The 15,890-nt window shown below is 46.4% G+C and overlaps 1 protein-coding gene across 1 annotated transcript in view; it reads right to left on the bottom strand.

The window, feature by feature from the left end:
• Positions 1–345: 345 nt before the first annotated feature.
• btbd11b (BTB (POZ) domain containing 11b) overlaps positions 346–15,890 on the bottom strand; it is a 51,154-nt gene continuing 35,609 nt past the window's right edge. The window contains exons 3-17 of the mRNA XM_079743540.1: positions 15,592–15,796; positions 11,960–12,112; positions 11,254–11,419; positions 10,676–10,765; positions 8,858–8,959; positions 7,821–7,914; positions 7,264–7,399; positions 6,759–6,982; positions 6,312–6,490; positions 4,438–4,543; positions 4,003–4,105; positions 3,260–3,341; positions 2,986–3,054; positions 2,360–2,473; positions 346–1,995 (exon numbers count right to left, since the gene is read on the bottom strand). Of these exons, the coding sequence (XP_079599666.1) occupies positions 1,786–1,995; positions 2,360–2,473; positions 2,986–3,054; positions 3,260–3,341; positions 4,003–4,105; positions 4,438–4,543; positions 6,312–6,490; positions 6,759–6,982; positions 7,264–7,399; positions 7,821–7,914; positions 8,858–8,959; positions 10,676–10,765; positions 11,254–11,419; positions 11,960–12,112; positions 15,592–15,796 (2,033 nt within the window). The 3' untranslated portion in view covers positions 346–1,785. The remainder of the gene's footprint in view (positions 1,996–2,359; positions 2,474–2,985; positions 3,055–3,259; positions 3,342–4,002; positions 4,106–4,437; positions 4,544–6,311; positions 6,491–6,758; positions 6,983–7,263; positions 7,400–7,820; positions 7,915–8,857; positions 8,960–10,675; positions 10,766–11,253; positions 11,420–11,959; positions 12,113–15,591; positions 15,797–15,890) is intronic.

The following is a 15,890-nucleotide window of genomic DNA, read 5'->3' on the forward strand; positions in this document are numbered from 1 at the left end:
TTCGTTCTCTATCACTTAGGAGCAACAAGTACCTCTCAATGGCTATTTACTTGAGTGTGTTCCCTCACCCACAGACAGGTATAATTCCCTTTTTGTATGCCCATTCCAGAAGATGACTAGAACAAAAGAAACACGAAATGTGTGTGTGTTGCCTTGTCTGAGCGTTTAGTAGTCGGATTTACATAACATGATTTAATTGGTGTGAACAATTGAGAGCAACAATGTCTTTGATTAAAAAAAATAAACATGAGCAAAGGACCACAGATGCTACAACTGCTACCAAACAAAACAAATTCTACCTTGTGTTGTTCTGTTGTAGTATCAGAGCCAAAGGAATCTCACCTGATACAGCCTTCTTTATATTAATCTTTAGAGACAAAACACATTAAAGGTCACACATTGTATACATTTGATGTGATTTAACAATCCCTGAAAAACACAGCTAAGCAGCTTATGTTTTCACCACGGAAATGCCCAAGGTATTTCCTCAAATGGTCTCGACTTTCAATCCCTTTCAAACAACCGAAACACATCGTTTGGTTGAAACACATCGAGACACACATCATGCAGACAACAAAAATATGTTCACAATTTTCCAGTCCTTTCCTTTTCATCGTGTCCATGCATCTCTTTAAGCATCGTCTAAAACTAAAACAGAAATACAAAAACAGTCATACCTCTGACATGCAACGCTTTAACAGAGAGTTACTTTAAAAGTAGCCTTTGTACAGCTAACTGTTTACAAGTTTATAATGGTAAGACATGAGAAAACATCTGTGGCTATATATATGTACATTAACTTACATATGAACAATATTTACACCATAAAAGGAGCAAGGAAAGTGTCTTGATTACCAAAATTAATTTGCTTGATTTTCCTTAGTTTGCTTTAGTCACATGATTGGTATATATCCGTTTGTCCTGGTTTGTAAAGAAGAAGCATTAGTTTAGATAATGTAACTGCAAGTGAAGTTCAAATACTTAATTGTTGAACGATACCAATGACAGTTTTTCTTTGTGTACCAATGTATTAAACAAAGAAAAATAATACAATTGCTACTTACTTTTGGATAGGTGTTGTGGACAAGAAGAGAGGAAAGCATTATATATTTTCTTACATAACTATACGACCTGAAGTAGTATCGGCCTACTACTAAGTAACAACAACGACTGCTTGACTTAAAAAAATATTGGAATGTTTCACTGTCATACCTTTAAACTATAGCGGACAATGCTTAATGGGTTGTGTCGACGGCTTTCTTTTCTACCAGAAAACACTAGCGGCACAATGCTGTAGACTAGCTTGCTAATCCAACAGAGCGGTACTGAAGCTTTTTTGTCCTTCTGCTCTTCCCTTACAATTGTCTTTAAAGTTCCTACCTTACAGTTCTGCTCGGTTCCGATGCATTACCAACAACTGCTACCATCAAACAGTAGGTTATAAAGTAGCAATGTTGCAATGACGGCGACCTTTATGTAGTAGTGCATAGCAAAAGTATTATAGCAACAGGGCCGGCGGACAGAGGGGTCACTAAATCTATGCTGAAAGGTAAAAACTAATTAGCATTTCAATGACATTCACAGCGACACACATTGCAGCTGCGGCAGTCTGTAACTCCCATTATTCTTTTTGTGTTTGTCATTTTCACCCTCTTGACAGTGTATCCATCGCTGGAGGATAGGCAGTCCTGCAGAATATGAATCATTTCCATGATCTGTCCTGTGGTCTATAAGAGGAAAGAGGAGGCGTGGTGAGGCGTGGTGCTGGTGGATTTTGGGGGAGGCTCAAACGATGGATCCCTTGGAGGAGGAGAGGTGGATGGACTGGATGCGGACCGCTAGCGTTTTCTCCAGCTCCTGCAGGATGTCACCGCCGGGGCTTTCTGGGGGCGTGTCGTACAGCAGCTGTTTGAAGGGCTCCAGCTCGATGAGGATCACCATGTTCTTCAGGAAGTAGCCCTCGATGTAGGACGCCAGCTCTGGGGCATCCAGGAACTGCGGAGCACAAAGGAGAAGTCTTGTTTTGTTGTATGGTATTCATCACAGGTTATGACGAAAGTGAGGGGGTTTGTTATTTTTGTTGTTGTGGTTGTTGATTTTCAATTGCAAACATTCTGACACCAATATATCTTTGTTAATTCCTCTGACTGATGCTTTCATTCAAAGCATGTACATACCATGGGCGGGGGGGACATAGCACAGATACACACATGCATATTAGCTCAAGTGACCTGAATAACTATCCATGTGAGCGCCATGCACAGCCTACATAAGAGGCTATAGATTATTCCTCCTCATGTTTATATATAGCTTCTCGTCAGCTTCTTCCTCAGAGAACCAGCTGTAGATGTCCCGGTACCTTGGTGTGGTTGTAGAGCTCCACGCACGTCTCTGTGTTGATGTTCTTGGAGCAGATGATCTCGCAGTGCCTCTGCAGAGCTTCCAGCTGGAAGAACTTGGCCGCAGACAGGAGCTGTGTTGCGATGAACAAAGGGTATCAGGGAAAACCTCAAAACACGCAGTTTGTCCTCTGCCTAAAAAACAATGGCCGACCGCCCACTTCCATTGTGGTTCATGAAACTAGGATAGCAACAGTGTGTGGTGAGAGCAGCCTTTTTGAACAAGAAATACCCAGTTAATTATCAACATATGAATGAACATAATAACAAGCTACTCTTCAGACTCCAATTAAAACGAATGACTCATTGGTTATTTCCTGCATGAGAGTGTCTTAACAACATGTTTTGGTAATGAAGCTTAACAATGTTTCTAATGTGCAAATCACCGCGTGTTAGATCAGCAGTCAAAATAACTCAAGTCATTGTGATCATATGTTCATAGGAAGTCGCAATGCCAATTCTGTGGGGGATCATTAAACCCGGCTGGCGAGCCACCTGGATGGCTGGCAAGAAAGTATTTCAACAATATGTGATCGCTTATATTAATGAATGAGGTAAAGCGAAATATTTGGAACAAGGAGCTCACCTCCATCACGTCTGTGTTCCGAATGTGGACGGCGTCGGTTCCACCAAAGTACAAGTACTGCATCACCAGCTGCAACCATCCAATCAATATGAATACAGCCCAGCATAGACTATATAAGGCGATCATTGCCTAAGCTTACAATGGATGTTGCTATGGAAATAACGAAACACTGTCTCTTATACAGTATATATATATGTTCAATTCAATTTGAAAGTGTGTGCATAGAGTGAAGCAATGTGCACACTTGTGTACAACTCTGATTGTATTCAATTACCTGAAAGATGTGGTACTTGACATGGCTTATTTCAATGCAAGTATTTTCACCTGAGGGCCGGTTTGCTAGGAGAGTCTTGAACCTTGGAAGTATAGGAATTAACAAAAAGGTATAAAAAGTGCAGAATGGATAGGTACTAGGAATAGGATGGAAAGAGAACGGGGGCCATATGTTAGCGTGTTTGACGAAAAAGGTTTACGTCGAAGCAATATAATTCAATGGGTCATTAATGTGTTAAGACGGCGTACTGTTTTTGCAACAGTGGTGCCTTCGAACAAGGAGCCTCTATAAACAATCTCTCAACCTCAGGCTTTGAAATATTCTACCCGATGGGTCATGTCAGCAGAGGTTCACACTTCATTGCTTCTCCGTCATATGAAGACAGGACTGAATGTGAAATCTAGTGGTCCCGCTGAGTGAGATACACGCTGACATATCTCAGTGGCAAGGCATAGAGAGAGCCTGATGGATGAGCAGCAAGATGCAGGTGCCCAAAGAATCAGTTTAAAGGCTGGTGATCTCCTGTCTTCTACACGTTTTTCCTACTGTAAGCCTTTTTTGGGATGAAACATTTTAAATAGAGATACTTTCAAAAAAAGAATAAAGGTACATATTAATTGTTTTCTACTTTTTAGGAACATCAAATGTATTCCCACACTAGCCCACAGTAAATGTGATTTGCCAACATACAAATAAATAAAAATGACCTCATATTTTGTGATATATTGTATGTATTTCTATACCTGTTGGAGGCTGTAAAGAGGAGCACTTTGTGTGCATAAAAGGGTTTTCCCTCCACCAGAAAGGTAACATCTGACATGTCCTTGTTGTTCAGGAAGTGAGGATCTGAAAGACATGAACAGACAACAGCCAAATGATGCCTACATGTTGCATCATATTTTCAGACACTAGGGGGCATTATTTCCCCTCTTTACATGAGTGTTTTGTTTCACCCGAGGTAATGTACCACACAGGCAGCTTTTCTTTCTCAATCATCAAAAACAAGCCCTTCTTCCCATCAGCTGATTGAATGAACTCATCTTATAAAGGCAGCAAAGGGGGAACTGAGGGAATGGCACAAAACGCTGTCACCTAAAGTCACACTGATAACATAGCAAAACCTTTCAAAACGTCTCTTCCTCCGTGGGATGGATAAAAGTGTTGAACATGTCACTCACCCAGACGGGATGTCTGTTTCCTCTTGATCTCGGTGAGTTTGGGAATAGGGTAGGGCCCGTAGCATTGGGTGAAAATCACCGACAGCTGCTGGCTGATCACCTCGTTCTGTTAAAAACACACATACGCAGACAGACAGGCACGCACACACACAGCCACAGAAACGCATGAACACAAGCAAGCACGGACGCACACACACACATACACGCAGACAGACACACACCCAGGCAAACACGCACCAAGCATGCATACGCACAGGCAGACACACACACACACACACATCAAAGCAGGCACACATACACGCTCACACATACATGCACACGCATGTACACGTACACACACGCACACACACACAAATGCACACAAACGCAGAATAAATAAAGAAACGCAAAAATGATTTCCTGTACTCCCCCATTCCTGTGGCTTGTGTGGTTGTAAGTCAGCATGAGGTACAATAGGATCCAGCTAAATCACCGGCATACACCACTCCATATCCCTCACCACACACACACTCAGGCTTGCAGCTGTCATTGATGCACAACACCCACTACATCTTTTGCCATCACGTACTCCATCCGGAAAGAGCCGACCAAATATGCAATCCTGCAGAATTCCTTCTTTATTTATCTCAGAGTCCTGGCTGCGCTGTGTGGGTCGACACATTGCATCACAGCAAAGCACTCCTCTTAATACATCCTCGGCATTCACAGAGGCCCAATCAAGTGGATGGATGGAGTCGTTTATCAAGTGCAGAATTAAATAAAAACCACACACACACACACACACACACGCACACACACACACACACACACACCCACACACACACACACACACACACACACACACAGTGATGGTTGAGCCTTTAGCTACATATTTATGAATGTGCAGGGCTTGAAGTGGAAGTCTATAGCAGCAGTCTGAGGATAGATGGGTGACCTCTATTTTGAAGTTCTTGTGTCAGTGTTGTCCCTGAGGCCCCTAGGAGAGATGAGGTTCACTGGCCCCACATAGATCAGCCAGGACACAAACAGGGACTGACACCAAATGTAAGGGCTGTGTGATTGTGTATGTGGGTGACTGGGCGCGCTTGTGTTTATGTGTGTGTATGTTTGTGTGTGTGCGTCACTTTGTGTGTTTGTGTGTGTGTATGTATGTGTGTGTGTATGTGTTTGTGTGCTTCTGTGTGTGTGTGTGTGTGTGTGTGTGTGTGTGTGTGTGCACGTATGTTAGTGTGTGTGTGTGTGTGCACGTATGTGTGTGTGTGTGTTTTTTGTGTGTGTTTGTTTGTGCAAGTATATTTGTGTTCTTGCGTGTGTGTGTGTGTGTGCGTGCGTGCATGCGTGCGCAGAACTAGAACTCGGTGCGTCATCTCATCTCACCTATCCCAGCAATCAGCAGGGAGACTAATGAGGAGCAAGGGGGGCCGGGAGAGCCAGCGTGTCCTAAATCACAACCCTTTAGGCTTATTGCTCCGGACTATAGGGAGACGGAAAACTGTGGATTTGATAGCAGAAGTCGACCAAAGCTTGGTGTTGAAGCAGAGACAGAAAGTCGGATGGGGATGACATTTGCAGTGTGTTGTTAAAACCCTACGTTGCCACACATTACTCCAGAATGACTGAGATAGTTGAGAAAGCAATTAGGGAATAATTACGACAGCACACAACTGTACCCGGCGACAATGTGAACGAGGATTTACTGATTATTGTTCTTATTCCATTCTCTATGATTTACTAGACACCTCCCCGCCCACTGAAATGATCTACAATGAATCCGGACACACGTCGTGATAAAGCACGAGGGGGGGGGGATCCTTGAACACACACCCTTCACCTCATCCCCATCCTTCCCTGGTGAAAGCCCTGTGCATCAGTACCTTGCTGGCTCGGAGGATCTGGAACATGAGGGGCATGCCGTGGGTGATGAGCTCCATAGTGTACTCCTCCTCCTCGATGCAGCAGAACTCCTTCAGCAGGCCCTGGATCAGCGGCCGGCGGTGCTGCAGGAAGCAGGTCCGCAGGGACTCCAGCCAGGTGTGCAGCGTCCAGGGGACCCCTGGGGAAGGTGGTGGGCAGAAGGCCAGACCAATGGGACCAAGTCTCTCACGCCACCCTGGGTCCTTTGTCCTAATCTATTTCCACACGCTCAGCATAGCTCATAGCTCAAGGGAAACCAGACGCTGTCCTCCAATTCTGTGTGTGTTTCTTTGTAGGGCGTCCATGTTTCAGTTCATTCTGTGATTGACATTGAACCCAACACTTAAGTGAGGGATACACAGTCTACAGAAAGACAGGAAGAAGCGGCTGGTGTGTTTCATACTGACCAAGGCTGCGTATGTCTATGGTGATGTCCACATGCCCGTGTTCAGAGCTGTGGTACATGGCCTCCTTCAAGGCCTTGAGCTTGGCCTTGCCAGTCCGGATCAGGTCCATCTGGGATGCTGTTTTGGCTTCCAGCTCGGACCCCTCGGCCAAGATCTCTTCCAGGGAGAGGACGTCCGCCTTCCCCCCCTTCTCGGTCTGAGAGAGCAGCTTACGGAACACATTCCTGGGGAACCACCACACACCAGCCCCCGAAAGCAGCAAACATGAAGGGCCTGATGGCTGGATGGTTTCAAAGTCAATTCAAAAACCAAACGTGTATGCACTGTTGAGAACACAGATGTAGTGATGCACAGCTATGTTTGTGTCTATTTGTGTGTGTGTGTGTGTGTGTGTTTGTGTGCGTGTGTGTGCGCGTGTGTGTGTGTCTGTGTGTGCATGTGTATGTGTGCGTGTGTGTGCGTGTGTATGTGTGGGTGTGTGCGTGTGTGTGTGTGTGTATCTAACCTGTGTCCATGTGCGGCGGCCAGACTGTAGGAGTTCATGTCTCCCTGGGGGGCCGAGGAGATGCCGTTGCGGTACATGGTGCCCACCATGGGGTCGGCCCCCCGCTCCATCAGCAGGCTCACCAGCTCAAAGTTACCTGGGGGGGGGGACGGAGGAGGCTACAATGAGCGGACAGCCGCAGTGAGGCATCTTCCTAGCTACAGGCTGGATGAACCCAGAACCTTTCACCGGAGGTGCCTGAACACTAGATCGCCCGCACTACTGGGACTAAAGTGGTCCTTAATCACACAACAAGTGGAAACGTGGGAGAAGGTTCAACAGAGATTTGGCCTCAAGAGTGCTTGAGTCAAAAATTTAAAAGGAACCCTTTGCTGCAAAGAGGAAGACAAGGCGACATAACCCAGTGCAAACGTCTTATCGTTCTCATTGCACGAATTGCATGTGTTGCGTTGTATTCTCGTGGTTGGTATTGTCACACGAACGATGGATCGCCCTAAAGCCGGTCGTCCAGCCAGCTGTGGTGGAGGTCAGAGGTCCCTTATGCTTCTGTGTCGTACCTGCCGCCGCGGCTAGCTGCAGCGGCGTCTCCGTGTAGTTCTCCATCCTGTCCTGCAGGGAGCCCTCAACGCTGGCCTTGGCGTCCAATAACAGCTGTACGATGAGGGGAGGGAAGATGGGAGGGAGGGGGAGAGAGGGAAGGAGGGTGGGAGGGTAAAATAGTTGGTGTAATCATATTCACCACATGCATCACCATGGGCTAAAAGACAGTTTTACATTGGATTCTAGATGAATGATATTCACGCCACACTTAAATCACAGTGAGCAATCTTCCCACAATTAAGCCGTAAAGTATGTGAATATAGTGTCTCCAGCGGGGGGCTGGGACTAAATGTCAAGCGGTCCAAATAGAGTAAATTAAGTTTCAATCTGATCTAAATCTAAGGGACTTAGTACCTTTGATTCAAGCTATAGAAAGGCCTCTGTTTCTGTTTCTACTCCTGCTTTCAAACTCTTTAAATCTGAACCAGATTCAAACTGACAACAGGGTCCATTTAGAATGTAAAGATTTTACATTGCTATCGGAGGGAACATTTAGTGAGTAAACCAAACACGTTAAAACAGGTTCAATATTCATTAGACTGCAATCTAGCCACTTTCAGCAAATCCAATGTTCCCTGGACCATTAGCACGATTGACTTTTCAAAGGACTAGCAGGACACGGAAGGCCTTTGATAATTGTCTTCCCCCCCGAAACGCGTGCATAAATGAACATCCCACAGAACCAATGGCTCAGCAGACGGAAGATAAAAGATGAATGAGCGGTCAAGGCAAAAAAATGCTCACGAATTATGGCAGACAAAAAACAATACATACAGGTTGAAATCTCATTGACGACATCAACATTACAATCATCATATCCCCCCCCCCCCCCCCCCACATCCCTTTAACTAAATGAGGTGACAGTGATGAATGACAACACATAAAGACATGGAACAGGTCACCGGACTACAGGGTGTGACAAGCTGAGCCGAGCGAGCGAGAGGGAGAGGGAGGGAGACAGAGAGAGACAGAGAGAGACAGCAGTGGTCACTACCTGCACCACGGGCACATGTCCGTGTAGCACAGCGAAGGTAAGGGGCGTCGCCTGCCGGGTTTCGGCATAGACTGAGGGGTGCCTGTGGGCGGAGTTTGGAACCTGGGAAAAGTGACACAGGTGGGGAGGAGGCAGGGCAGCGGGGGGGGGGGGGGGGGGGGGGGGGGGGGCAATTGGGTCAAGGGGTGTGGGAACGGATGGTGTGAGACAAGGTGTGTCGTGGGAGTGGCGGGAGACAAGGTCAGGGAGAGAGAGAGAGAGAGAGAGAGAGAGAGAGAGAGAACAATGAGGGCGTTAACAAGTAACCACACAGTGCAGCGCAGAGAGGTAGGGTCGGGGGGGCAGCTCTCTCTACAGGAGTGCGGGGGTAATTAGCTGGGAGCCCCCGCGGGGCCCCTGTCCCGGGTGACACGCTGTCACCGGGGTTAGCCAACTAATGAACACCACGGATTGATCCGTCTGGGTCGCTTGTTACGTCTCTTCTCGGTCCACTTCCTCTCGGAGAGTTCTGCCGATGTGTGTGTCTGTGTGTGCGTGTGCGTGTGCGTGTGTGTGTGTGTATGACAGAGGGCTGACCTCTCGTTGTTAGACTACCACACCTCTGCAGGTGTTGTGTCAGGAGGCATGAGGGGACTTGAAATGAGCACAAGGGTGGCCTTTAAAAAAGTTGAAATGAGGAAGACGATGATGATGAGAGACGAACAGGAGGCACAGAGAAAGCACATCGAAGACACGTTTATGTTGACCACCGCGGGGGTCTTTTCACAGGAGCACTGTGAACCACCCACAGACGGATGTATGGGAAATTTAGGTGTGAGGCGCTGTGAAAGCAAGCTATCATCACTGCGCTGTTCAATGGAAATGATTCATGCTGTGTTGCTGTTGGTCTCTATTCTGTTGGGAATGAGGCTGAATGAAGCCATCGCGGGGAGATGACTTTGTGCTTTGGTAATATGTAGTGAAGGTGCCGTTATATTCATTGTTTTACAGAAATATAAACCATGTTGTAGAATCCAGTTTGGCTGACACAAAATCAAAAAATAAGGGTAAACTGTAATGGGTTGAATGATTAACCGTTAATTAGTTGCAATCATTGGTATATTATTAAATATCGTTAGGGTTAACCCAAACCCTATTAAATAATGAATAAATTAATACCTTAGTTCAAATGAGCACCATTATTAAACATGAACACCAATAGTAGATGATTACTAGACCATTAGTTAACTGTTATTTAACTGTCAGTTAATTGTTAGCTAATGCCTATATTCATTTACAACTAATGTTAATTAAAGATTCAATATTTGCCCTTATTTTAAAGTTTTACAGCAAAAATAAGGAATAAGCAGCAGAGGTCATTTTAGGTCAGTTTATACTAATCCTCTGGATACTTTTTTTTAAGAAAAAGTAAAGTTTGTGTCATCAATGTATCACCAAAATGTTTAACTTTGTGCTGTTTCTCATGCCACTGCACAACCCCTGAGGCATTAGGAGGCAAACTCTTAATGATACTCATTCATTATACAGCACAACACGACATTAGCAAGGAGGCTAATTGGAACCACTGTGCCCACAACTTGATGTAAACGATGATGATGGCTTGGCTCCCATACCCATAACATGTTGTATTAAAGCGCTTCTAAATAGTCATCAATTATCCAGCTGCTGGCTCACTTTAAGCCCCTGTTTTACTAATATTTTTTAATTTGAATTAATTTAACCAGTTCAGTCCCATGAGAGACTTGGCAATAGGTGTGGTATTAAACATCTTTTACGTCCTGCATCGAAGGGGGGATGTATGGGGTGATAGGAACTGACCTCACTGTGGATATCAGCTCCAGCATCCAGAAGCATCTGGACCATGGCCTCGTCTCCACGGACACACGCGTACATCAGAGGGGTCATCCCCTAGAGAACACCCCCACGCAGGACGGGGACAGGATTCAAACAAAGTTAGAATACTACTGGGACTTTCCCCACCTCCTCCTGCTCATGATAGCGTGAAGCCCCATCATTCAATTCAAGGCTGCAAAATACAAAATGAAAACATAAAAGTAATGAATGCAATGAAGAAAATATTAAGAATTAAAATAATTTGATATAGAACCAAGAAGGGCAACCTTGTCATGAATATTTTAGCTTGATTTTTTCACATATATCCCCATTAACACAATCCGCAAATCAAAGGCCTACTCTCCATCCTTCAGGAGGCCAGGTTTATGCCTCTGATTGGGCTTCGGACCGTGTGAGTGTGTACAGCGCAAGTGCCTATCTAGAGTGTATATCTGTGTGGTAAAACCAATATATCTCAGTGTGTGTGTGTGTGTGTGTGTGTGTGTGTGTGTGTGTGTGTGTGTGTGTGTGTGTGTGTGTGTGTGTGTGTGTGTGTCTCTCACCTGCTCGCTCATGGTGTTGATGCCATCTGGTCCGAGCAGGTTCACCGCTTGCTTCACCAGGTCGGTGCGTCCGCAGTTGAGCATCCGGAAGCCCAGGTCTTGGAGGAACTTGGCCTCGGTGGACGTGGCGTCCAGTTTCCGCGACGCGCAGAAGCAGTCGTCGGTCCTAGAAGGGAGAACGGAGCGTGCGGGGAAACGCTTTTCTCCTTGGACATCGGCTATCGTGATACATTTAGTGTTATCCCTGAATGACATTCTTCCTATTGTAGACCCTTTTCCGATGTGTCATCGTAGGACAAACAGAGGTGTCGCTCATTACACTAATAATGGGTCTTATCGGGTTTTATGTACCAGGGCAGTAGGCTTATCTTAACTAGTTTAATCTACCACCTGTGGCTGTGTACAAAAGAGAAGCTGACCCTTAATTATTATTATGACCCCACACCTGAATTTGTCCTACGATGACGCCTCTGTGAAAAAGGTCAATGACTAATGGGTATATTTTATATTCAAATCCAGGTTTTCGTTTTCTATCGTGTTTGTGCACCCGTGCACTCCTGCAGGTGGCTCCCTGTTAAAGGGGCACTCTCTGCGGCTTGTGCGTGTGTGCTGCCTATGTGCCAATGCCTCATGTGTTCACGACGAGCGGCACCGTTAGCCTTGGCGTTAGCATGAGCTGCAGTGGTACGGCCCTGTGTGTGTTTACTTGAGCTGGCGCGGTTCGCAGTCCACCCCGGCCAGCAGCAGCCGCGCCGCCTGCCGCACGTCGTCGCTGTCCACGGAGAAGCTGCGGCGGTGCGCGCTGTGGGCCACGGCCACCCGCAGCCACTCCATCAGCGGGGGCAGCACCGCGAACGGCCTGCGTGGGGAGACAGAGGGGCACGGTGCGCGGTGAAACGGCAGAAAAGGACCCCTGCTCATTTATAGAGCGCTATTTCTGACCTGTGGCCCCCACTCAAAGCACTTCACAATGGGCTCTCTTCCCCCCCGTTCACCCACTCATACACACCGACGGCGGTGTCTACCATGCAGCGCGGTTGGGGTTCAGTGCCTTGCTCAGGGACACCTCGACACTTGGGAGGAAGTGCCCCGGGGATCGAAACCGCACAACCTTCAAGTAGGGAGTGTTGTGTGCTGTATCTCTCTCTCTCTCTCTCTCTCTCTCTCTCTCTCTCTCTCTCTCTCTCTCTCTCTCTCTCTCTCTCTCCTGCTGAATGAATGAACAGCAGCGCTGCACCATAATGCTCTTGGGCAGCGAAGAAAGGGAACCCCCTCCTCAACACCCCCTCCCATCCCTCTCTCCTATTCCCCCCCCCCCCACTCCCATCTCAACCCTCTCTTCTCCACCACCACCACCCCCCCCCCTGTCATCAAGCGCCCCTGTGCCCCTAAGTGCAAGAATTTGCGTGATATGCTCATGCTGTCATCTAGTTAAGTGGTTATTTGCTGCCAGCGCGTCAGGCCCTTCAAGAGGCACACACGTAGGAAATGATGATAATGATGACGCTGAGGTTACCGAGGGCCACTCAGCCAGCGCTGTGTCTGAGGGCACAACAAACAAAAACAACTCAACTCCTAACCTGTGAAGGCTGTGTATTCACGAATATATTGCATGTGTTTGGCTTGTAGATTGAGTGTGGAAACCTATAGATTTTCTGGGTGAAATCAGGACATTATAAATGGAACATCACAAACTAATTTACAAATTCAATCAAGTGTTGTTATACATCCATACATTTGGTGAAATAGATACACAAAAGACAAAACAGTACAGACACTCAAATTTTGAATAGCCTATAGAATTTATAAGTCTTAGACAAAGAGCTCTAAAGAGCTCTACAGCTCTATAGAAGCTCTCGGATATATAGATCTTAGCACTCAAACGAAGTCTGGAAGTGCAACCTTGGAAGAAACAGCAGAAACGCGGCTTCACTGTCCTTGACATGTGCTCAGCCCATATCTGTCAATCACCATCAAGTTCACCATCAACATCCTTCACCGCCTATAGGAAAAGCCATGCTCCTTGAATAACCCTCAGTTTCATCAGCCAGGGAAAGCTGCTTTCATTTCCCTCTCTTCTTCTTCCCTCTCTCTCTTCTCAGTTGAGGAAAGAATGGAAACGCTGTGACCGAGAGCCAGGGTGATGTCATGGGTTCAGGGGGCTTTATTAAAGAGGGATCCGGCGTCTAATCAAGGCTCATGGAACATATGAAGGAGAGGCATTGCGTGGCTCCACTCGTGAAACCTGCCCTCAACCCGACTGCTTTATAAGCTCTGGGGTTCACATACAGTGTTCTCGAGAATTTCTGGATTTTGCTCTGCTAAAACGATGATGAGGAAGATGATGAGGATTATGATGATGATGATGATGATGAAAAAGGGTCAAATGTATGCACACACATATTGTTAGCCTCATAGCATAATTGCCTAAGTCATATTTTCGGGTTTATCTTGTATTTGGCGTCAAAAATGCCTGAGGCAAATAGCTGACAGGCAGATAGTGATTATGGAATTTTAAAGCACTCGGATTGGCTTAGGATATAGCACAATGAGGCACAGTGAATCAGCAGTGTTAGGAGAGTAGAGTTATGCTAGATGTCACAATTTGGCCAAAATATTACTTTATATGATATTTTATCGTGTGCATAGATCGGGAGCTCCAAAAGTGATTCCAAACCCTGACACTGGCAGTGATGAATGCAGTTTGAGTTTGACGGTGTGCATGAAAGCTAAATATGTGGGGGATGGGGGGGGGGCTTGAATTTCCAAACAGAGAAACTACTTTGACTTGTAGAGCTGTGAGACCCCTTTACCAGATAACTGGTCTGCAGTCACACCGCACTGCTCAGCCTCAGCTGTCAGCTCTTCCGTCATTCGACAAAGACTAGGGGGAAAGGGGCAGGGGGGGGCAGTGACCGAGCAGTAGGAAATATTGAAAACTAAATTCATGAATGCATGGTGAGCACATAGTCCCACCGAGAAAATAAAAAGGCTGAGAGGAAAAATTGCCCAGCATTATAACGTTGAAGGGTTCATTCATTAATGCTGCTGTAAGATATAAGAGCTGAGAGCAGGAAAGATCTGGGAGCAGGAAAGAAGAGATTTTGTAAATAAACAACAACCAAAAAACATCCCCTCCTTCTCTGCTCCCTCCCTCGCTATAATTATCCTGCCATTGTACAGTGTTCCAATCATGCACCAGCGAACGACAGGAAATATGGATTCCCCGAGCCGATCAGGGAAGAGATGCCCTGATTGGTCAGAAATGAGCTGGGCGTATTCTAAAGTCTGAATGGTCACATAAAGAGGCAGGCGCACAGTTGAACCACAGCAGATATTCTCCAGCGCACTCAACCCAGAAATAGCTGATAGATGGCTTTGCCATTTGAAACAAATTAAGCTCTAATTTTAGTTCTCCAATCTTACTTAAAGCACTTTAACCATAGGAAATATGAAAATATAAAACAAAATATAATGTCTACCCCGTGATAAAGTAAAGTACATTAAATAACATATTCACGGCAGCACAGAGACCCGGCTATAGACCCAGCAGATCCCTAGTGAGGCATTTACTCATGTGTGCTCAGACCCAGATCTGTAGCTGGAGGCTGACAATGACCATCTGCACCATCCGTGGCACCAGCGATCAATAGATAGCGCCCACGTGGCTGTACATGCCTATCCCAACAGGTCGCCTGCTGCTCTCACAGTGCATCCACTCCTGGACGTGTACTTTAAAACAGGGCTGATAAGAGTGACTCCTGACCCATGTGACCATATGTCGTGCTGTGTGAGAATAGGATGAAAACCAACACAGATCCCGGTGCCGCGTGAGGGTTACGATTGGAACCTTTATTCTCCATGCAGAGGGAAGAGAGAAAGAGAGCGAGAGAGCGAGAGAAATAGAGGAAGAATGTGCTTAAGAGAAAGAGAGAGTGAGACAGAGAGAGAGAGCGAGAGAGAGAGAGAGACAGAGAGAGAGAGCGAGAGAGAGAGAGAGAGAGAGAGAGAGAGAGAGAGACAAAGAGAGCAAGAGCGAGAGCGAGAGCGAGATCAAACTGCCTTTGGAATGTAAGTCTATTCATACATAAATGTATGTCTAATCATTAAACAATCATTTGCTAGATCTACAAAGAAAATAAATAGTTTTGACAAGTCAGTAGAGGCTACCCTTTCTAAAACATCCAGAGAATAGACCTTCACTCAGCTGTGCGTGCTCTTCCACCCTTCCCTCTCTTTGGCTGACAGTGGGCTCCAGATTGAGAACGCGGTGGTGGTGGTGGGGGTCCGCCTCACGGGGCCCTTGAAGAAGAGGCATCAGAAGTGTGTTCTCCTCACCTCTCCGTGTGCAGGCTGACCCTGGAGGGCTCCACGTTGGGGTTCTCCCACTCCATCTGGGGGCAGTGCATGAAGTAGCACAGGGTGTAGATGGACTCCGGGGCCCAGTGGACCGCGCAGGGCTTCTGGTGGACCGGCGTGCCGTTGCTGATGTTCTTAACGTGCAGTGGCTGGAGGTACTGCATGGCCCGGGACACGAGGTCACCTGCAAGCACACACACACACACACACACACACGTTTATATACAGATGGATGTGTTACGCAGAAAAAACACACAGATACAAACAAACACATACAC

The sequence above is a fragment of the Pollachius pollachius genome (genome assembly GCF_949987615.1).
Source record: "Pollachius pollachius genome assembly, chromosome: 9".
Taxonomy (NCBI): Eukaryota; Metazoa; Chordata; class Actinopteri; order Gadiformes; family Gadidae; genus Pollachius; species Pollachius pollachius.